Source organism: Xenopus laevis, chromosome 5L (genome assembly GCF_017654675.1).
Source record: "Xenopus laevis strain J_2021 chromosome 5L, Xenopus_laevis_v10.1, whole genome shotgun sequence".
Classification (NCBI taxonomy): Eukaryota; Metazoa; Chordata; class Amphibia; order Anura; family Pipidae; genus Xenopus; species Xenopus laevis.
The window spans coordinates 39,802,333-39,821,164 of NC_054379.1; the positions used below are offsets into that span (position 1 = coordinate 39,802,333).

Here is an 18,832-nt window from a genome sequence, read left to right on the forward strand (position 1 = left end):
TCCAAAAAGAAGGGAGAAGACAGCTCACAAACTAAGACAGCTCTGCTATATTTGTACAGTGCTGAGACTTTTGTCACCTTTAGTGCAATGACGCATTCATTTAATGTCATCTTAGCTCAGACCCAGTGAGAATGTTAAAATGCGTGCATCTCCACAAACTCTTAAACTTCTGTTCCCAGGTACTGGTTTAGTAAATAAACATCTTAATTTATAAAATGTTTCTCCAAAAATAGGAATGAAAGTGATACTTCAGTTTACAGTAAATATATCTGCCATTGTCTATTATACAGAGGACTAAAGCCCAACTAAATAAGTGCGTTAAGGGTGTGGTTCCCCTTTAAGTTACATTTTGTTCCAGAATGACTAATTCTAAGCAACTTTCCAATTGGCCTTTATTTTGTTCTATTTATAGTTTTTGAATTATATGCCTTCTATAGACTCTTTCCTGCTTCCAAATAGGGTCATTAACCCAAAATACTCTGTAAGGCTACAAAATGTAGTTATTGCTACTTTTTATTATAAATTTTTCTATTCAGGTCCTCTCCTATTCATATTCCAGTCTCTTATTCAAATCAATGCATGATTGCTAGGGTATTTTGGACCCCAACCAAATTGCTGAAACTGCAAACTTGAGAGCTGCCGAATAAAAAGCTAAATAACTCAGAAACCACAAATAATAAAAAATGAAAACCAATTGCAAATTGTCTTAGAATATCACTGCATACACCACACAAAGTTTTTTTTAAAGGTGAACAACCCCTCCACCTTATGATCCAGCCAGGATGAACAGCCCTATTTTCAGAATGTGAAATTACTTGTAATTAACATAATGCAAGGTGTTATTGATTATTTATCTAGACTGCAAGCAATTGAAAAAATGTTCATAAATAAATGGCTATGGCACTGCTAATTAAAAAAAAAGTATTTTACACCTGTAGCTTTGCCAAATGAACTCCATCTCACCTATACTGACATTTAAGCTGCAGGGCCAGTTGCCCTAATGAGCTCAACCACAAATCTATACCCCCAAAAACAGCCATCCATGCTTTAGGGAGGAACTCCATGGTGCGGCTCAAACCGACACGTTGGATGTTCTGAAGATACAGGAAGTGAAGGAGAAATTGGAGGCAAGAACTAAATTTATCCGACTGTCGGATGAAAACGCAGCGTGCAGCATTTTCATCGATCCCAATGATATGGATCGCCAAGGATATACACATACAGTTAGGTCCATAAATCTTTGGGCAGAGACAACTTTTTTCTAATTTTGGTTCTGTACATTACCACAATGAATTTTAAATGAAACAACTCAGATGCAGTTGAACTGCAGACTTTCAGCTTTTTTTTTTTTTTTTTTTTTGTAACTTAAAGGGATCCTGTCATCACAAAACATGTTTTTTTCAAAATGCATCAGTTAAAAGTGCTACTCCAGCAGACTTCCGCACTGAAATCCATTTCTCAAAAGAGCAAACAGATTTTTTTAAATTCAATTTTGAAATCTGACATGGGGCTGGCCATTTTGTCAATTTCCCAGCTGCCCCTGGTCATGTGACTTGTGCCTGCACTTTAGGAGAGAAATGCTTTCTGGCAGGCTGCTGTTTCTCCTTCTCAATGTAACTGAATGTGTCTCAGTGAGACATGGGTTTTTACTATTGAGTGCTGTTCTTAGATCTACCTTCCCATTGTTCTTTTGTTTGGCTGCTGGGGGGGGGGAAAGGGAGGGGGGTGATATCACTTCAACTTGCAGTACAGCAGTAAAGAGTGATTGAAGTTTATCAGAGCACAAGTCACATGACTTGGGGCAGCTGGGAAATTGACAATACGTCTAGCCCCATGTCAGATTTCAAAATTGAATATAAAAAAATCTGTTGAGATTTTGAGAAATGGATTTCAGTGCAGAATTCTGCCGGAGCAGCACTATTAACGGATTCATTTAAAAAGAAAAAAAAATTCCTATGACAGTATCCCTTTAAATTTTTTATTAAGTATTGAGTTTTCCAGAGAAGAAAAATAAAACATTCCATGCTTGTGACATTACATTACATATGTACATTATGTAATAAAGAGCTGATTAAAACAATAAATGTAAACACTGTCTCAAATCTGTAGTACAAGCAAAAAATCATTCTGGATATCTTCATACATGTTGACAGACTTTCAGCTTTAATTCAGTGGTTTGAACAAAAACAGGAACTTAAGCCTTTTTTTATCACAATTCATTTCAGGGGCTCAAATGCTATTTCATGGGCAGCGGAAAAAAGCCCTGGAGTTTATTTGGGGGGGGGGGGGTGCTTGTATGTGGAAGATTTTGATGTGAACAGACAACATACGGTCAAAGGAGCTCTCCGAGCAGGTGAAACAAGCGATCCTTAAGCTGCATGAACAAAGAATTTGCTACAATATTAGGAGTGGCAAAATCTACAGATTGGTACATCCTGAGAAAGAAAGAAATCACTGGTGAACTCAGAAGCGCAAAAAGATCAGGACGTCCACAGAAGACAAGTCGTGGATGATTGCAGAATCATTTCCATGATGAAGAAAAACCCCTTAACAACAGCTAAACAAGTGAACAACACTCTCCAGGAGGTAGGCATATCAATATCCAAGTCTACCATAAAGAGAAGACTGCATGAAAGTAAATACCAAGGGTGCACTGCAAGGTACAAGCCACTCATAAGCCTCAAGAATAGAAAAAGGGTCAACCTTTACCAGAATGATGGTAATAAAAAATTATGGAGAAGGCGTGGAACAGCTCATGATCCAAAGCATACCACATGGCAGAGTCAATGTGATGGCTTGGGCATGCATGGCTGCCAGTGGTACTGGGACACTAGTGTTTATCCATGATGTGACACAGGACAGAACCAGCCAAATTAATTCTGAGGTGTTCAGAGACATATGGTCTGCTCAAATCCAGCTTAATGCAGTCAAATTGATTGGGAGGCTTTTCATAATACAGATGGACAATGACCCAAAACATACAGCCAAAGCAACCCATGAGTTGCTGAATGGCCAAGTCAGTCACCTGATCTGAACCCAATTGAGCAGCATTTCACTTGTTGAAGACTAAACTTTGGACAGAAAGGCCCACAAACAAACATCAACTGAAAGCCGCTGCAGTATAGACCTGGCAGAGCATTAAAAAGGAGTTAACCCAGAATCTGGTGATGTCCATGAGTTCAAGACTTCAGGCTGTCTTTGCCACAAAGGGTTTTCAACCAAGTATTAGCAGGTAAAGTTAGCCAGTAAAATGTTACAGGGCAACCCTTTTGAAATAAAAAAAAATCACAAAAGTTGTATAAAGGTGATACCTTTATTGGTTAACTAATATAATCATAGCAAGCTTTCAGAACATTTTAGTTCCTTTTTCAAGCTGATTACGATGAAGCTGTGGTGTTCTCTGGTATATATACACAACATTCAGCTCATTGGTCAAATGACCAACAAAAAGATATATCAATCTATGTGTAAGGTGTCAAAAGTCATTTACGAGGGGATCGGCAGATAAGGTACAAGATAATGTGGGTCAAAGAGGCAGAGTATAAATTAAGGCTCAATTATTGGAGAGTAGAAAAGAATTCCATATGATCATGGTATGATGTTGGTATTTCTGACCTGGTGCAGTCCTTTCTTAGTCCACATAATTAGCCATAAATCCAAGGCCCAGGCTAAGTCCATTCTTCAGAGAATTGAAAGTTTCCATTAATTTGTATTCCCACACTTTTCTTTCATTATCTGTTTTAAAAATTGCCCTCTAAAATTCATTGTGGTAATGTACAGAACCAAAAATCAGAAAAAAGTTGTCTCTGCCCAAATATTTATCGACCTATCTCTACAAACAAAGTGCAGAAGAAAACCATTTCCAATGACATACGAAATCAATAACAACACAAGATTACTGGTCACTATTACTGTAAGAGTTAAATACAGTAGAACCCCCATTTTATGTTTTTCGGGAGAAAAAATGGTGTAAAATCCAGGAAAATGTATTATGCATAATATATAGGTGGGACCACAAAACTTAACATCAGGGGATGTAAAATTGAGGATTCAGTATAGAGTCACTCTGTGTCTAGTTCCTACAAGGGGACATGAGATTTCAGTGAGTACATCCCACAGAGCACCAGCTCGATCCAGGAATTCCTGGCATATCTGTGAAAGTATTAGTTTTTTTTATTTGCATTTATCAATGAACAATTCACACATTCCTATATGAGTACTTTGTAACAAATGTATTTTACACTGTGCTACATTGAGGGTGTACATAGCGATTCAAGGCTACTTTCTTCTAGTACAGGTAGAGGATCCATTATCCAGAATTACGGAAAGGCCATCTTCCATAGAACCCAAATTTTTAAAAATGATTTCCTTTTTCTTTGTAATAATAAAACAGAACCTTGTACTTGATCCAAATGAACATATTAATCCTTATATTAATCCTAATATGAAGTAAAAATAGCCTACTATTTTTTTTAGTAAACAAGGTACGAAGATCCAAATTACAAAAAGATCAGTTATCTGGAAAACCCTAGGTCCCAAGCATTCTGGATAACAGGTCCCATGCTTGTATATAGTATACATATGTATATAGTATGTAAACATCTGTTTTCGGATTATGGATCTTTCCATAGTTTGGATCTTCATACCTTAAGTCAGCCAAAAAACATTCAAACATTAACCCATCAGAAGAAAGAAGAAAGAAAAATTAGAGTCTTTTAAATGGCCTCTATTGGAGATGGCCATAATTTGGAGCATAATGGATCCCATACCTATACAAGTAAAATTCACTATTAAAGGGACAGTAAAAACATAAAAACACATTTGCAACAAATTAACAAAAAAATATAACTTGCATTGATTTTACATTCTGCCTATTGTTTTAAAGGAGAAGGAAAGGTTAAAACTAAGTAAGCCTTATCAGAAAGGTCCATCTAAATATAACCGTAAACCCCAAAGTAATGCTGCTCTGAGTCCCCTGTCAAAAGAAACATCACATTTCTTTCCTTCTATTGTGTAAACATGGGCTTCTGTATCAGACTTCCTGCCTTCATCTTAAACCTCATTGCCCTGGGCAAGAGCATGCTCAGTTTGCTCCTCTTCCCCCTCCCCTTCCCTTCTCTACTGTAATCTGAGCCCAGAGCAGGGAAAGACTCAGGCAGGAAGTGATGTCACACCATGTTAATACTGCAGCTCCTATCCCAAACAGAGAGTTTATAGAGCTTTTTACTCCGGTATGGTTAAACATTCTCCAGAATAAATATAGCATTCTAGCTTGCACTATTGCAGCTAATCTATTGGCAATAAAATGCCTCCGTAGCTTTCCTTCTCCTTTAACTTTAAAAATCCATATTTTGTTAAAAAGTATGCCAATTTTTGTTGCTATTATAAATTAGAAGCTAATTTGAAATTGAGCTATTTTTACTGACTTTAGCCAACCATCCTTTATAAACAGGGCAATTTGTTCAAACCTGTCTATCTACCTTTGAACAAACTATTCAAGCAACCTAAAGTGTGCATTACTGAATCTCAACAATTTGGCAGATTAAGCATGTCCCTAAAATCCAAAGATACTTACTTCACACAAACTGCAAAGAACCTACTGTCCCCAGCTAGTCTGATCTTAGAAACACAATGCTTCCCTGAAAAGAATCTGACCTGATGGAAATAGGACACTGGGACAGACACATTAACTGCCTGTTACCAGATGAAACTCCCATTCTTTGCACTTGCCTTTGATGAACTACTCCACTAAACCATTCTTGCAATACAGATTTATTTTTGCCTTTATTATTTCAAATGAGACCAAAGTGTATTAAAAGTGTGTGTGGCACAGAATACACACGAAGGTGGTGCAATTTTATGACTATATTTATTACCTTAAAATTATTGCCCTTTAAAAACTACTTTTATGTAAATTTTTGCACATCATATCAAATATCTTATTAAAAACATGCTGAGACAGTATTAATAATCATACCCATGTCATATCCTCAGTTGCACTTATAGTTGGGACCCACAAGTATTGCAAGTTGTGTTACATCAAGACAGCATACAAAGAATAAAATGGGCTCAACAAAAAGTTCTGGGGTCTGTGTCTCTGAGCGTGGAGATGAGACAGGCATAACTTTCAATACTGTGTAAGGATCCCATGAAGATTGGATTTGATAGTAGAAAATATATGCAGTTTAATTCTAGCACTCCTACAATGCACATTATTAAAGTAAAGACATTATTAAGTCAGATTGAGAAAGTGAGTTCTATAAATTGATAATGGAATGTACAGTCAATACATTTTTTGTTGGACAGTGAAGAAAAACAAAAGCCATCCAGAACCCAGATCTAAGCTTTAGTATGCATGGTACAGGTAAAAATTGATATACAAGCCTTCTTTCAATTACAATGACTCTCTTCTAACTGGCAATACAGAAAGAACAATGGCTTACCTGTCGACTAAATGACTTTGGGTAACTCTATATCATGAAAGAAAGCTGTATTCTAGGGGTAAAAGGAAAGAGAAGGGTCCAGACAGTTCTTAATTAAGGTATGCACAGACAGATTTTATCATTGATTTACACTAAAGGCTGAAGGGATGAAGTCGCTTGGCAGATTTCCATATATTTACTTACAAGCCCTGGAATGTAAATCAGAGCTATTATTCAGTGTAAATGTTAGCTATGAATAGATCAGTTCAACAATAAACAACAACTGTAAGAGCAGTAAAACCTTCCCATTAACTCAACCTGAAATATAAAAACACAAAAATGGTTTCATTTGAAGGCTGGAGATGTTTAAATTTGGCCTGGAAAACCTGCCCCACCCTACGGATTTAGTATTTAACTAATTAAAACCCGAGCATATCACATTGCATGGTCATATTAAATAAGCTATGACGTGTAAGCACAAACCAGTCATGGGCTAATTGGGCAGATACTGTGTTATTTACATTATTGTTTACATGATTTTCTAGTAGACTTATGACGATCCAAATTATGGAAAGATCCGTTATCCAGAAAACCCCAATTCTCAACTACAAAGGCAAAGATAATGGGATACAAGGATTTAAGAATACAGGTACAGGTATGGGACCCATTATCCAGAATGCTAGGTTCCTGGAGTTTTCCCGAATAAGGGATCTCTCCGTACTTAGTCGACTAGAAAATCATGTAAACATTAAATAAACCCAATAAGCTGGTTTTGCTTCCAATAAGCATTAATTATATCTTAGTACAAGGCACAGTTTTATTATTACAGAGAAAAAGGAAACCATTTTTAAAACTTGAGATTATTTGCATAAAATGGAGTCTATGGGAGATGGCCTTTCCGTAAATCCGAGCTTTCTGGATAATGGGTTTCCAGATAACAAATTCCATACCCGTATACATGATTTGTTCATTAATAATAATTACCAGGAATTTTATTTCAATACAAAGCTCTCCAAATGTAGAGTACAAATAGTAATTGGAACCATCTAAGACATATCTTAGAAGAATATCGCTACTTTGTTAATGACACGTAGCTCTATCCAATTCTCTCTTCCTAAACCATAAAAGTGCACTAAAGCTATTTATACACGCATAAAATCTCCTAAAAGATGTCTGAAAAACAGAAGGCAAATGGGGGGGGGGCATTCTCAAGTTAGCATTTGTGTGCAAGAAAAAATGATCAAACTCGGTAGTGAAGAGTGCCAGCAGCAATCTTATTATTTATTCCCGTTGCAGACAGGGAGATTTAGAGAGTTTTATTGTGTGTTTTGATTCTGCTTGGGTGAGGGAAAAAACTCTCAAAATCTCCTTTCTAAAATTAATGGGAATCACTGCCAAAAACATAATCCAGTCAAGTGACATTTGTTTGTGGCTTGACAAAGAACTGCGCTGCATTTTTCCATTGATACAAGTTTATACGCCATTACCTATATTAATACTTTTGCATTAAGTCAACTGTTCTGCTGAAGGCAGGTTGCATGAGTGAAGCTGGCCATAGATGCAAAGATAAAGTCGTACTAATTTCAGACCATGTGGGGATCGTCTCGACATTTTGCATGCCATGGCGTTTAGTCGATCGGACAGGTTAGTCGATCGGACAGGTTAGAAGATTTCTGTCAGCTAATGATCATATCTCTGATATCAGTGGGTGACTGTCACAAGTATTTGTCAGAAATTACTTTCGTACGATTTACGTTTGTGAACTAATGGCCAGAACATAGTCTGATTTGTTCTTTTTACTACTTTATTTAATCAGAATGGTTAGTGATAGGTCGGAATATTGCACCATACTATTGTTCATCGGACAGAAGGATAGATCTGCACGTCTATGGCCAGACAGGGCTTGCTGAAATCCTCCCAGAATCTCTTCCTCTCTTCATGTCTGGATGCAGCACAGACACATTTCAGCTTCAAGGAATTGATCAATTTAAAAATAAAAACTGGGTTAATAGATGCAGATTTCAGCCCTGTCTGGCCCTAGCCTTAGAGCTGGCTCATATAGAACGCATCGGTTTGAACTGTCCAAATTAACTTATGTAATGCATGGAAAAAACACACCTATATTGCCATTGACTTGTCGTTGTGGAATCCATGTGTAATAAATAGGCTTTAAATAAAATGCATACAGATGCTAAATTGAATACTTAACTTTATTTAAATATATTTTGCTATGCATAAAAATTGATGTGGTAAAGATTATTCAGACACAATCAGCACGTATGAAAATAACCTTTGCCATTTTTTATTAAACTCGAGACGGCTGACATATTTGAAGGTTTTTTCTATAATGCTAATGCTAGCACTTACTCTCTCTAATTACTCTCCAAAGGTGTCCTCATTACACAAGTCAATATAGACAGAGGAGCACAAAATGAGACTACAAACTGACTCAAGGATTCCTGGATGAGGCAATTTTAGCATTGGCTTTTTCTATTATATTTTATATATATATTTTTGGAAAGCATTGGTTAAAGAGTTACAAACTTTCATTTACATAGGCACAAAACATCAGTCAATTACATAGGCATGTAGAGCAAACCCCAGAGAACCAAGCCACCTCCATCTGTTTTTGACTGATTTCGCTTATCACTTGGTGAACACAACCTTCTGTATTTATGTGTACAACAGATCCAGCCCTAACTTCACAAAGCAAGAAAAAGAAAGCATTATCCTTAAAGGATAACAAAACCTGAAAAGGAATATGGCTAAAAATGCCATATTTTATATGATACCCTTTTACACCAGACTAAAGTTTCAGCTTCTCAATAGCAGCAACAATCCAGGTCTTCAAACTTGTCACAGGGGGTCACCATCTTGGAAAGTGTCTGCGACACTCACATGCTCAGTGGGCTCTGAGCAGCTGTTGAAAAGCTAAGCTTAGGGGTAGTCGCAAATTATCAAGACGAAAATAGGGTTGGCCTGTAATACAAGCTGAGGCTACAAGGCTGATACTAGTTGCACTGGTTTCTGTGCTGCCATGTCGTAATTATCTGTATTAATTACTAATTAGCCTTATATTGTGACATTTATATTCTATGTAGTCTGTATATTTTGAGTCAATCCCTAAGCTCAGCAACTGACAACAGCTCAGAGCATGCGTGGTGAATCATCAGAAAAGAAGATTGGGAGCTACTGGGGCATCTTTGGAAACACAGAGCTTTACTGATAAAGGGCTGTGGTTGCATTGGGCTGGTAAAGAAGCCTAAAACATAAAATACAGCATTTCTAGCCTACTTCTTTAGTTACGCTTTAGTTTTCCTTTAAGATCACATGCGTGCATATTTTGACAGTTACATTTGTAGACACTGAATAGGAGAAATCCATAGCCCTCTTACAGTATTTACACCCACTAAGACTAGACCCTGGGAGCTGTAGCTCAGAAAAAAGGCAACAAACTTCATATGATTTGCAATCAAAGCTTATATAGGACTAATAAAATCCAAGCAGACATTGATTATCCATGAATCTTACTTTATCCTCAAGAAGTAAAACAAGATTGTAGTGCTTTACATATATAAACAGGCACCATGGCCAGGCTGATCATATCCCACAGCTTATAGCCTGTACCTTCCTACAGGTACTTCCTGGTTCAGCTATCATGGTGAAGTGAAATCCATGAGGACACACCATATACGTAAACACACAGAGGAAATGAATACCAAATAGGAACATTCAGTGGGGAAACGCAAATCACTCCAGACACTTCCTTATTTCTTATTCATGAGAACATTAGGTTCAGACACCAGATCTATGCATTAGCAAGGACATTGAGGTACTGATATGTTTCTTAATTGAAATGAGGCAGAAAAAATACATTAAGAAAAACATTTACCCTTGAACAACCCACGTTTTAGAATACAAGCAGGGATAATATATTTTATACAGGTATGGGATCTGGAAACCAGTTATCCAGAAAGCTCAGAATTATAAAACGCCCATCTGTCATAGACTCCATTTTATCCAAATAATCCAAATTATTAAAAACAATTTTCTTTTTCTCTGTAATAATAAAACAGTACCTTGTACTTGATCCCAACTAAAATATAATTAAAGGGGTGTTTCACGTTCAGCTCACCTGAAATAATGACTTTCCATATTCTATGTGTGACCGTTTTTCTAATATTGAAGTGTAAAGTGTAATTTTTCACCTTTTGAAGCAGCCCTGGGAGGGGGTCACCGACCCTGTAATCTGTTCTCAATGGATACATTAAGGCTAAGGGCACACTAGGCGATAGCGCCGCGATTTGACTCGCGGCGACTTTTCGCCGCGACTTTTAATCCGCAATCGCTGTGGAAACTTTGGCGCTGGCGTCTATGGGGAATCGCGAGCGTAAAAACACACGCGGCGATCTTTTTTCTATTGTCGCTCGAAATCGCCTCGCTAGGCGATTTCGAGCGACAATAGAAAAAAGATTGCTGCGTGTGTTTTTACGCTGGCGATTTGACGCGATTCCCCATAGACGCCAGCGCCAAAATTTCCACAGCGATTGCGGATTAAAAGTCGCGGCGAAAAGTCACCGCGAGTCAAATCGCAGCGCTATCGCCTAGTGTGCCCTTAGCCTTAGTTGATACATTTCTGATCTTTGTCCCTGCTGAGCAGTATCTCTGGATTTCATTAAAAGCAGTTGTTAGACTTGATACAATAGTTGCTAATATTCCAGAGATGCTGCTGAGAAATGTATCAACTAAATGTTGCAAAATTGTTACAGTTTAGAGTCTGCACTTGAATTACTGAGCTGCCAGACTCAAACACCACAGACACGAACATTCAACTTTAAAAAGATTTTGGAAAAACAGTAAAAAATAAATAATGGAAAGTAATTGAAAAAAGTCTTTATTTCTGGGGAACAATCTAAAAACACCTGAACTGAAAAAAGTATTTGGAAGGTGAACAACCACTTTAATCCTTATTGGAAACAAAACCAGCCCATTGGATTTATTTAATGCTTAAATGATTTTTTAGCTGACTTAAGGTATTTATATTTAAATTACAGAAAGATCCCTTATCCAGAGAACCCCAGGTCCCGAGCATTCTGGATAACAGGTCCCATACCTGTATAGTAAAGATGTGAATGAACTGTAGGCTAAAGCACGAATCAGATATCTGCTTTACAACTCTAACTGTTGCAGACTAATCATAGCGAATTGTTGGTTGGTTGCTATGGTATACTGCACTTTTTCAAAGTAGAAGAACCTGAATAGCAATATATTTCGAATGGCTATAAACCCAGGCAGTGACAAGTACAGCCGCTTTTACACAGTCTGAGCAAGCAAAACAATAGGTTTTTTTTTCACCTGAAGCAGCTCGTGATGGCAAAAAAAAAAAAAAAAAAAAGCAGGTGTTCAACAACGAAAGACGTCCCACAGTCACCATTTAATATGAGCTTTAGAAGCAAAGGTTAAAAAAAAAAAAAAAGGTAAGTACATTCCCTCACGCCCCATAAATGTTACTATTTCTAGAGCAATGACAATGCAGGACAAAATTGTGTTTTGAAGCCCACTTTAACAAGGTTCCTAAAGCACTAAAATATTAAAGGTGAACTAAAGCTTATAAAAGAAAATAACTAGAATACTGTATATTACACATAAAACCAACCCGGTGGTTCAGCAGCCTAGGGATTCCAAGTACTACATGGCAGACCCCTTCTTAAATCTTGTTAGGCCATTTTTTGACTGCCCGTGGCACTGCACATGCTCAGTCTGCTCTGTGCTTCTATTGAGAAACCAAGCTAAGGAACCTCGAATTTTCTTAATAAGTAATCTTTCTGTAATTTGGATATCCATACCTTAAATCTACTAAAAAACAAACAAACAATTTAAACATTAAAACCCAATATTATTGTTTTGCCTCCAATAAATATTTATTTAAGTTTAATTGGGATAAAGTACAAGGTAGGGGATCTGTTATCCAAAAACCCATTATTCAGAAAGCTCAGAATTACGGAATGGCCGTCTCCCATAGACTCCATTTTATCCAAATAATCCAAATTCCTTTTTCTCTGTAGTAATAAAACAGTACCTTTATCCAAACTAAGATGTAATTAATCCTTATTAGAAGTAAATCCAGCCTATTGGCTTTATCTAATGTTTACATGATTTTCTAGTAAACTTAAGGTATGAAGATCCAAATTACAGAAAGATACCTTATCCGGAAAATCCCAGGTTCTGAGAATTCTGGATAACAGGTCCCACGCCTGTACTGTTATCACACACAGAAATAGAAGATCGAATTGATGTGATTAAAATGGAGTCTATAGGAGATGGCCTTAGGAGGTGGCCTTTCTGTAATTCATAGCTTTCTGGATAATGGGTTTACAGATAATGGATCCTATACATACACACACACATATACTATACATTGTGAGTTGGTCTCTAAGCTTAGGTAACTGACAGCAACCCAGAGCATATGGCATGAGCTGACTGAAAATATACAAACACCTTGTGAGGGCACAGATAATCAATGCTAAAGGGCTATAATAAAACACAATACGAGATATCTTGCTTTATTGTTGAGCTTTAGTTCTCCTACAAACAACATGGTTCAATAAAAGCAGGGCGTATACAACAATATAACATACAAATACAGTCACGAGAACTTTCTCTTAATATTACAAGACTACTCCTTTGTAAGAAAAATTTTATATCGCTGGGATATATAGACACGTAATAAAACTGACTACTTGTAATTAGGCACAAACTGGAAGAACAGCCAAAAATTGTTAGTTACAGCCCTGAAGCCAGGTGTGCTGCAAGTTGTGCATACAGGCATCCAACTGCACTGCAATATTATAGCACTTACAACAGATAACTTCACTTTATAACACTAAAATTCTTGTGTTTAAAAAAAAAAAAAAAAAAAAAAAAAGGGAGGTGCACTTTTGCAGGTTTTGTTGCCAAGGGATGCCAGGACGTTTATTAGTCTCGGGACTGTATTATACGTCTTTTAAAAACCCCATGCAGGTATGGGATCCGCTTTCCAGAAACCCATTACACAAAAAGCTCTGAATTACAGGAAAGCCATCTGCCATCATTATTATTGCCAGACTTTATTATTTTCTAATATTTAAATAAAATTAATTTTAAGCAAAATACGGATACAGTAACCTTCAGGTCCTGAGTGCAACAAGAACATTAAATAGCATGCTGCAGTGGCCAACAAGACAACATCTGAGGCTGTTACACGATTGTCATGCTGCAGCAACAACCGGAGGCCTTCTATATAATTGTTTAAAGGAACAGTAACACCAAAAAAATGAAAGGGTTTTAAAGTAATGAAAATATCATGTTTACCCTGCACTGGTAAACTTGATCTGTTTGATTCAGAAACATTACTATAGTTCCGATGAACAAGCTGCTGTGTAGCAATGGTGGAAATTAAAAAAAAGACTTTATGGCACAGGTTAAATAGTGGATAACAGATAACACCATTATGTTCTACAGAGCTTATCTGCTGTGTAACCTGAGCCTTTTCTTCTTTGAATGGCTGCCCCCATTGCTACACAGCTGCTTATTTATATAAACAATAGTAGGGGTTCTGAAGCAAACACAGCAGATTTATCAGTGCTGGGCAACACTGCATTATATTTGTATTTTTCATGTTTTGATGTTACTGTTCCTTTAAGAATTCCCATAAGGCTATTGCCGCACTGAGGTCCTAGCTTCGATTCCAGCAAAGACGTTAACTGTAAGGAATTTATATGTTCTCCCTGTGTCTGCATAGGTTTACTATGGGAACTCCGGTTTCCTACAGCACTCAAAATCCTGCAGCAGGGTAATGGACGCATGCTAAAACTAACCCTCTCTGTAAAACACTGTGGAATAAATTGGTGACAGATAAATATAGGATTTGCTGACTAATCATTGGAGATGTTTCACTACTCATTCTTCTTCAGTTCAACTGCCTATATAAATATATAGTGAATAAAGTACCCCCTCTTGTCAATTATAAGGATATTATAAGTTACTGAGGAGTTTCATGACCATATAAAAACGAGGCAGAAGGCAGTGTTTTTATACAGGTCATGGAACTCCGAGGTAACTTCGAATATCCTCATATTTTGCAACTGGGGGTACTTTATTTATTATAATACACAAATTTCAGTGAGTCATGTGACAGAAATTACATCAGAATTTACCGTTTATAACTGATGACATCAGAACTCACCGTTTATAAGGATATAATTTACATGATATTCATGGCTTTTGTGTATTATAGGATAATAATAAGTGTAGGTCTGAAACCGCTGCAATAGGAAGCATTAGCTAGGATGGACAACACACCCAGCATCATGCATTAGGATGTCACTTCACTGACATTCCAGCTGTTGTTTAATTACAACCTCCTATATAGCTCTCTGACTCTACCCCCCTCTCTGGCTTTACACCATTGGGGCTCAAGACCTCTCTAGCTCTACACCATTTAATTACAACCTCTTATATACATCTCTGGCTCTACACCATTGGGGCTTCAGACCTCTCTGGCTCTACACCATTTAATTAGAACATCTAGCATCTCCTATATACCTCTCTGGCTATACACCTCTACACCATTGGGGCTTGAGATCTCTCTGGCTCCACACCATTTAATTACAACCTCTAGCATCTCCTATACAACTCTCTGGCTCTACACCATTTAATTACAACCTCTAGCATCTCCTATATACCTCTCTCTCTCTGCACCTCTCTCTCTCTCTATCTGGCTCTACACCTCTCTCTCTCTGCACCTCTCTCTCTCTCTCTCTCTGGCTCTACACCTCTCTCTCTCTCTCTCTCTGGCTCTACACCTCTCTCTCTCTCTCTCTCTCTCTGGCTCTACGCCTCTCTCTCTCTCTCTGGCTCTACGCCTCTCTCTCTCTCTCTGGCTCTACGCCTCTCTCTCTCTCTCTGGCTCTACGCCTCTCTCTCTCTCTCTGGCTCTACGCCTCTCTCTCTCTCTCTGGCTCTACGCCTCTCTCTCTCTCTCTGGCTCTACGCCTCTCTCTCTCTCTCTGGCTCTACGCCTCTCTCTCTCTCTCTGGCTCTACGCCTCTCTCTCTCTCTCTGGCTCTAACGCCTCTCTCTCTCTCTCTGGCTCTACGCCTCTCTCTCTCTCTCTGGCTCTACGCCTCTCTCTCTCTCTCTGGCTCTACGCCTCTCTCTCTCTCTCTGGCTCTAACGCCTCTTCTCTCTCTCTGGCTCTACGCCTCTCTCTCTCTCTCTGGCTCTACGCCTCTCTCTCTCTCTCTGGCTCTACGCCTCTCTCTCTCTCTCTGGCTCTACGCCTCTCTCTCTCTCTCTGGCTCTACGCCTCTCTCTCTCTCTCTGGCTCTACGCCTCTCTCTCTCTCTCTGGCTCTACGCCTCTCTCTCTCTCTCTGCTCTACGCCTCTCTCTCTCTCTCTGGCTCTACGCCTCTCTCTCTCTCTCTGGCTCTACGCCTCTCTCTCTCTCTCTGGCTCTACACCTCTCTCTCTCTCTCTGGCTCTACACCTCTCTCTCTCTCTCTGGCTCTACACCTCTCTCTCTCTCTCTGGCTCTACACCTCTCTCTCTCTCTCTGGCTCTACACCTCTCTCTCTCTCTCTGGCTCTACACCTCTCCTCTCTCTCTCTGGCTCTACACCTCTCTCTCTCTCTCTCTATCTCTCTCTGGCTCTACACCTCTCTCTCTGGCTCTACACCTCTCTCTCGGCTCTACACCTCTCTCTCTGGCTCTACACCTCTCTCTCTGGCTCTACACCTCTCTCTCTGGCTCTACACCTCTCTCTCTCTCTCTGGCTCTACACCCCTCTCTCTCTCTCTGGCTCTACACCCCTCTCTCTCTCTCTGGCCCTACAGACCTCTCTCTCTCTCTCTGGCCCTATACCTCTCTCTCTGGCCCTACACCTCTCTCTCTGGCCCTACACCTCTCTCTCTGGCCCTACACCTCTCTCTCTCTCTCTGGCCCTACACCTCTCTCTCTCTCTCTGGCCCTACACCTCTCTCTCTCTCTCTGGCCCTACACCTCTCTCTCTCTCTCTGGCCCTACACCTCTCTCTGGCTCTACACCTCTCTCTCTCTCTCTCTGGCTCTACACCTCTCTCTCTCTCTCTCTCGGCTCTACACCTCTCTCTCTCTCTGGCTCTACACCTCTCTCTCTCTCTCTGGCTCTACACCTCTCTCTCTCTCTCTGGCTCTACACCTCTCTCTCTCTCTGGCTCTACACCTCTCTCTCTCTCTGGCTCTACACCCTCTCTCTCTCTGGCTCTACACCTCTCTCTCTCTCTCTGGCTCTACACCCTCTCTCTCTCTCTGGCTCTACACCTCTCTCTCTCTCTCTGCTCTACACTCTCTCTCTCTCTCTGGCTCTACACCTCTCTCTCTGGCTCTACACCTCTCTCTCTGGCTCTACACCTCTCTCTTGGCTCTACACCTCTCTCTCTCTCTCTCTGGCTCTACACCTTCTCTCTCTCTCTCTGGCTCTACACCTCTCTCTCTCTCTCTGGCTCTACACCTCTCTCTCTCTCTCTGGCTCTACACCTCTCTCTCTCTCTCTGGCTCTACACCTCTCTCTCTCTCTCTGGCTCTACACCTCTCTCTCTCTCTCTGGCTCTACACCTCTCTCTCTCTCTCTGGCTCTACACCTCTCTCTCTCTCTCTGGCTCTACACTCTCTCTCTCTCTCTGGCTCTACACTCTTCTCTCTCTCTCTGGCTCTACACCTCTCTCTCTCTCTTCTGGCTCTAACACCTCTCTCTCTCTCTCTGGCTCTACACCTCTCTCTCTCTGGCTCTACACCTCTCTCTCTCTCTGGCTCTACAACACCTCTCTCTCTCTCTCTGGCTCTACACCTTCTCTCTCTCTGGCTCTACACCTCTCTCTCTCTCTGGCTCTACACCTCTCTCTCTGGCTCTACACCTCTCTCTCTGGCTCTACACCTCTCTCTCTGGCTCTACACCTCTCTCTCTCTCTGGCTCTACACCTCTCTCTCTCTCTGGCTCTACACCTCTCTCTCTCTCTGGCTCTACACCTCTCTCTCTCTCTCTGGCTCTACACCTCTCTCTCTCTTCTGGCTCTACACCTCTCTTCTCTCTTCTGGCTCTACACCTCTCTCTCTCTCTCTGGCTTCTAACACCTTCTCTCTCTGCTCTTACACCTCTCTCTCTCTCTCTGGCTTAACAACCTCTCTCTCTCTGGGCTCTACACTTCTCTCTCTCTCTCTGGCTCTACACCTCTCTCTCTCTCTGGCTCTACACCTCTCTCTCTCTGGCTCTACACCTCTCTCTCTCTCTGGCTCTCTACCTCTCTCTCTCCCTCTGGCTCTACACCATTGGGGCACGAGACCTCTCTGACTCTACACCATTCTTTGCTGCTGACAATGAACACTGAAAGCTGTAGTGTAAGAAAACCTTAGAGAAGCAAACTGTTTACATCCCTGCACGCCAGTAAAAAAGGTAACAATATGAATGTCACATGCTCACAAGATATTTTTATTCCCCAGCATTATCACAGCACTCACCTAGCACAGCCCGCAGGTGCTTCAGTCGGGTGGGTACGTCCTTCTTTGGGTCCAGAACTTTCTGTGTAGATTTCTTGAGGTCTCCATGACCTCTCCGGGAAAACATCCCGCTTGGGGTGGGGAGTGAGAAGCAATGGACTAGGCTCTCCGGATAAATAGGACAGGGAGGAGGAAAAGGAAAATACAGGAGAAAGGGACGTTTTCTTCCAAGCTGTGGGGCTCAATGGTATTGTAGTAAATATATCCAGTCACTTACATGAAAACGACTACACACAACGCGCTACATTAATGCCTAGGGGGTAGTAACTACCAGGTCTGCTACCCAGCTGAAAATCCCCCCAGTATCCAATGTATTCCATATATCCAGGAACAGGTCAGGCAAGTAGTCTTCAGCGCTTATGTTGATATATAAAAATGCCTCTCATACCGCCCGACGTCCTGCTTTTCCCGGGAGAGCCCCGATTTCCTTGCCACAACCAGCAGACCCCGATCACTGTTTAAAAGTGTAGCTCCTTGACTCCTGCCGGACAGCGAATCTAGACGTCACATGTCTCTTCTCGCGAGATTGTGACGTCACACCGCACGTATATAGGCGCTGTGACGTCGTACGTAGCCCAGTTGAGCGGAGTGACGAGTTAGGATGGAGTGTAGGAATCTTACCTGAGGCTGTACTCCTACTCCTACTGACAAGCAAGCTTTAGTTTCTGTGCTTGCATCTCTTGCCTTTGGCAGGAAAAAATTCTGTTTACGTTCTTGTTAACCAGACCTTAAGCTCCTACAGTTTAACCAGGACTCTGCTGTTTGTTGTTTTCCCGACTCAATAAACTAATATCTGTGTCAAGGAACAAAAAAAAAAAGCGGTTTTGTTTGTTGTGGGG

General features: G+C 40.2%; 1 protein-coding gene across 6 annotated transcripts in view; it reads right to left on the reverse strand.

Annotated features, from left to right (window-relative positions):
- Window positions 1-18,526, reverse strand: part of ralgapa2.L (Ral GTPase activating protein, alpha subunit 2 (catalytic) L homeolog) — a 223,123-nt gene extending 204,597 nt beyond the window's left edge. For 5 of the 6 annotated variants that reach the window (XM_041562670.1, XM_041562669.1, XM_041562672.1 and 2 more), the window contains exon 1: window positions 17,955-18,525. In XM_041562670.1, coding sequence (XP_041418604.1) covers window positions 17,955-18,060 — 106 coding nt within the window. In that variant the 5' untranslated portion in view covers window positions 18,061-18,525. Of the gene's footprint in view, window positions 1-17,954 lie in introns of all 6 variants that reach the window. The other variant, XM_018262908.2, reaches the window with a different exon arrangement.
- Between the last annotated feature and the right edge of the window lie 306 nt (window positions 18,527-18,832).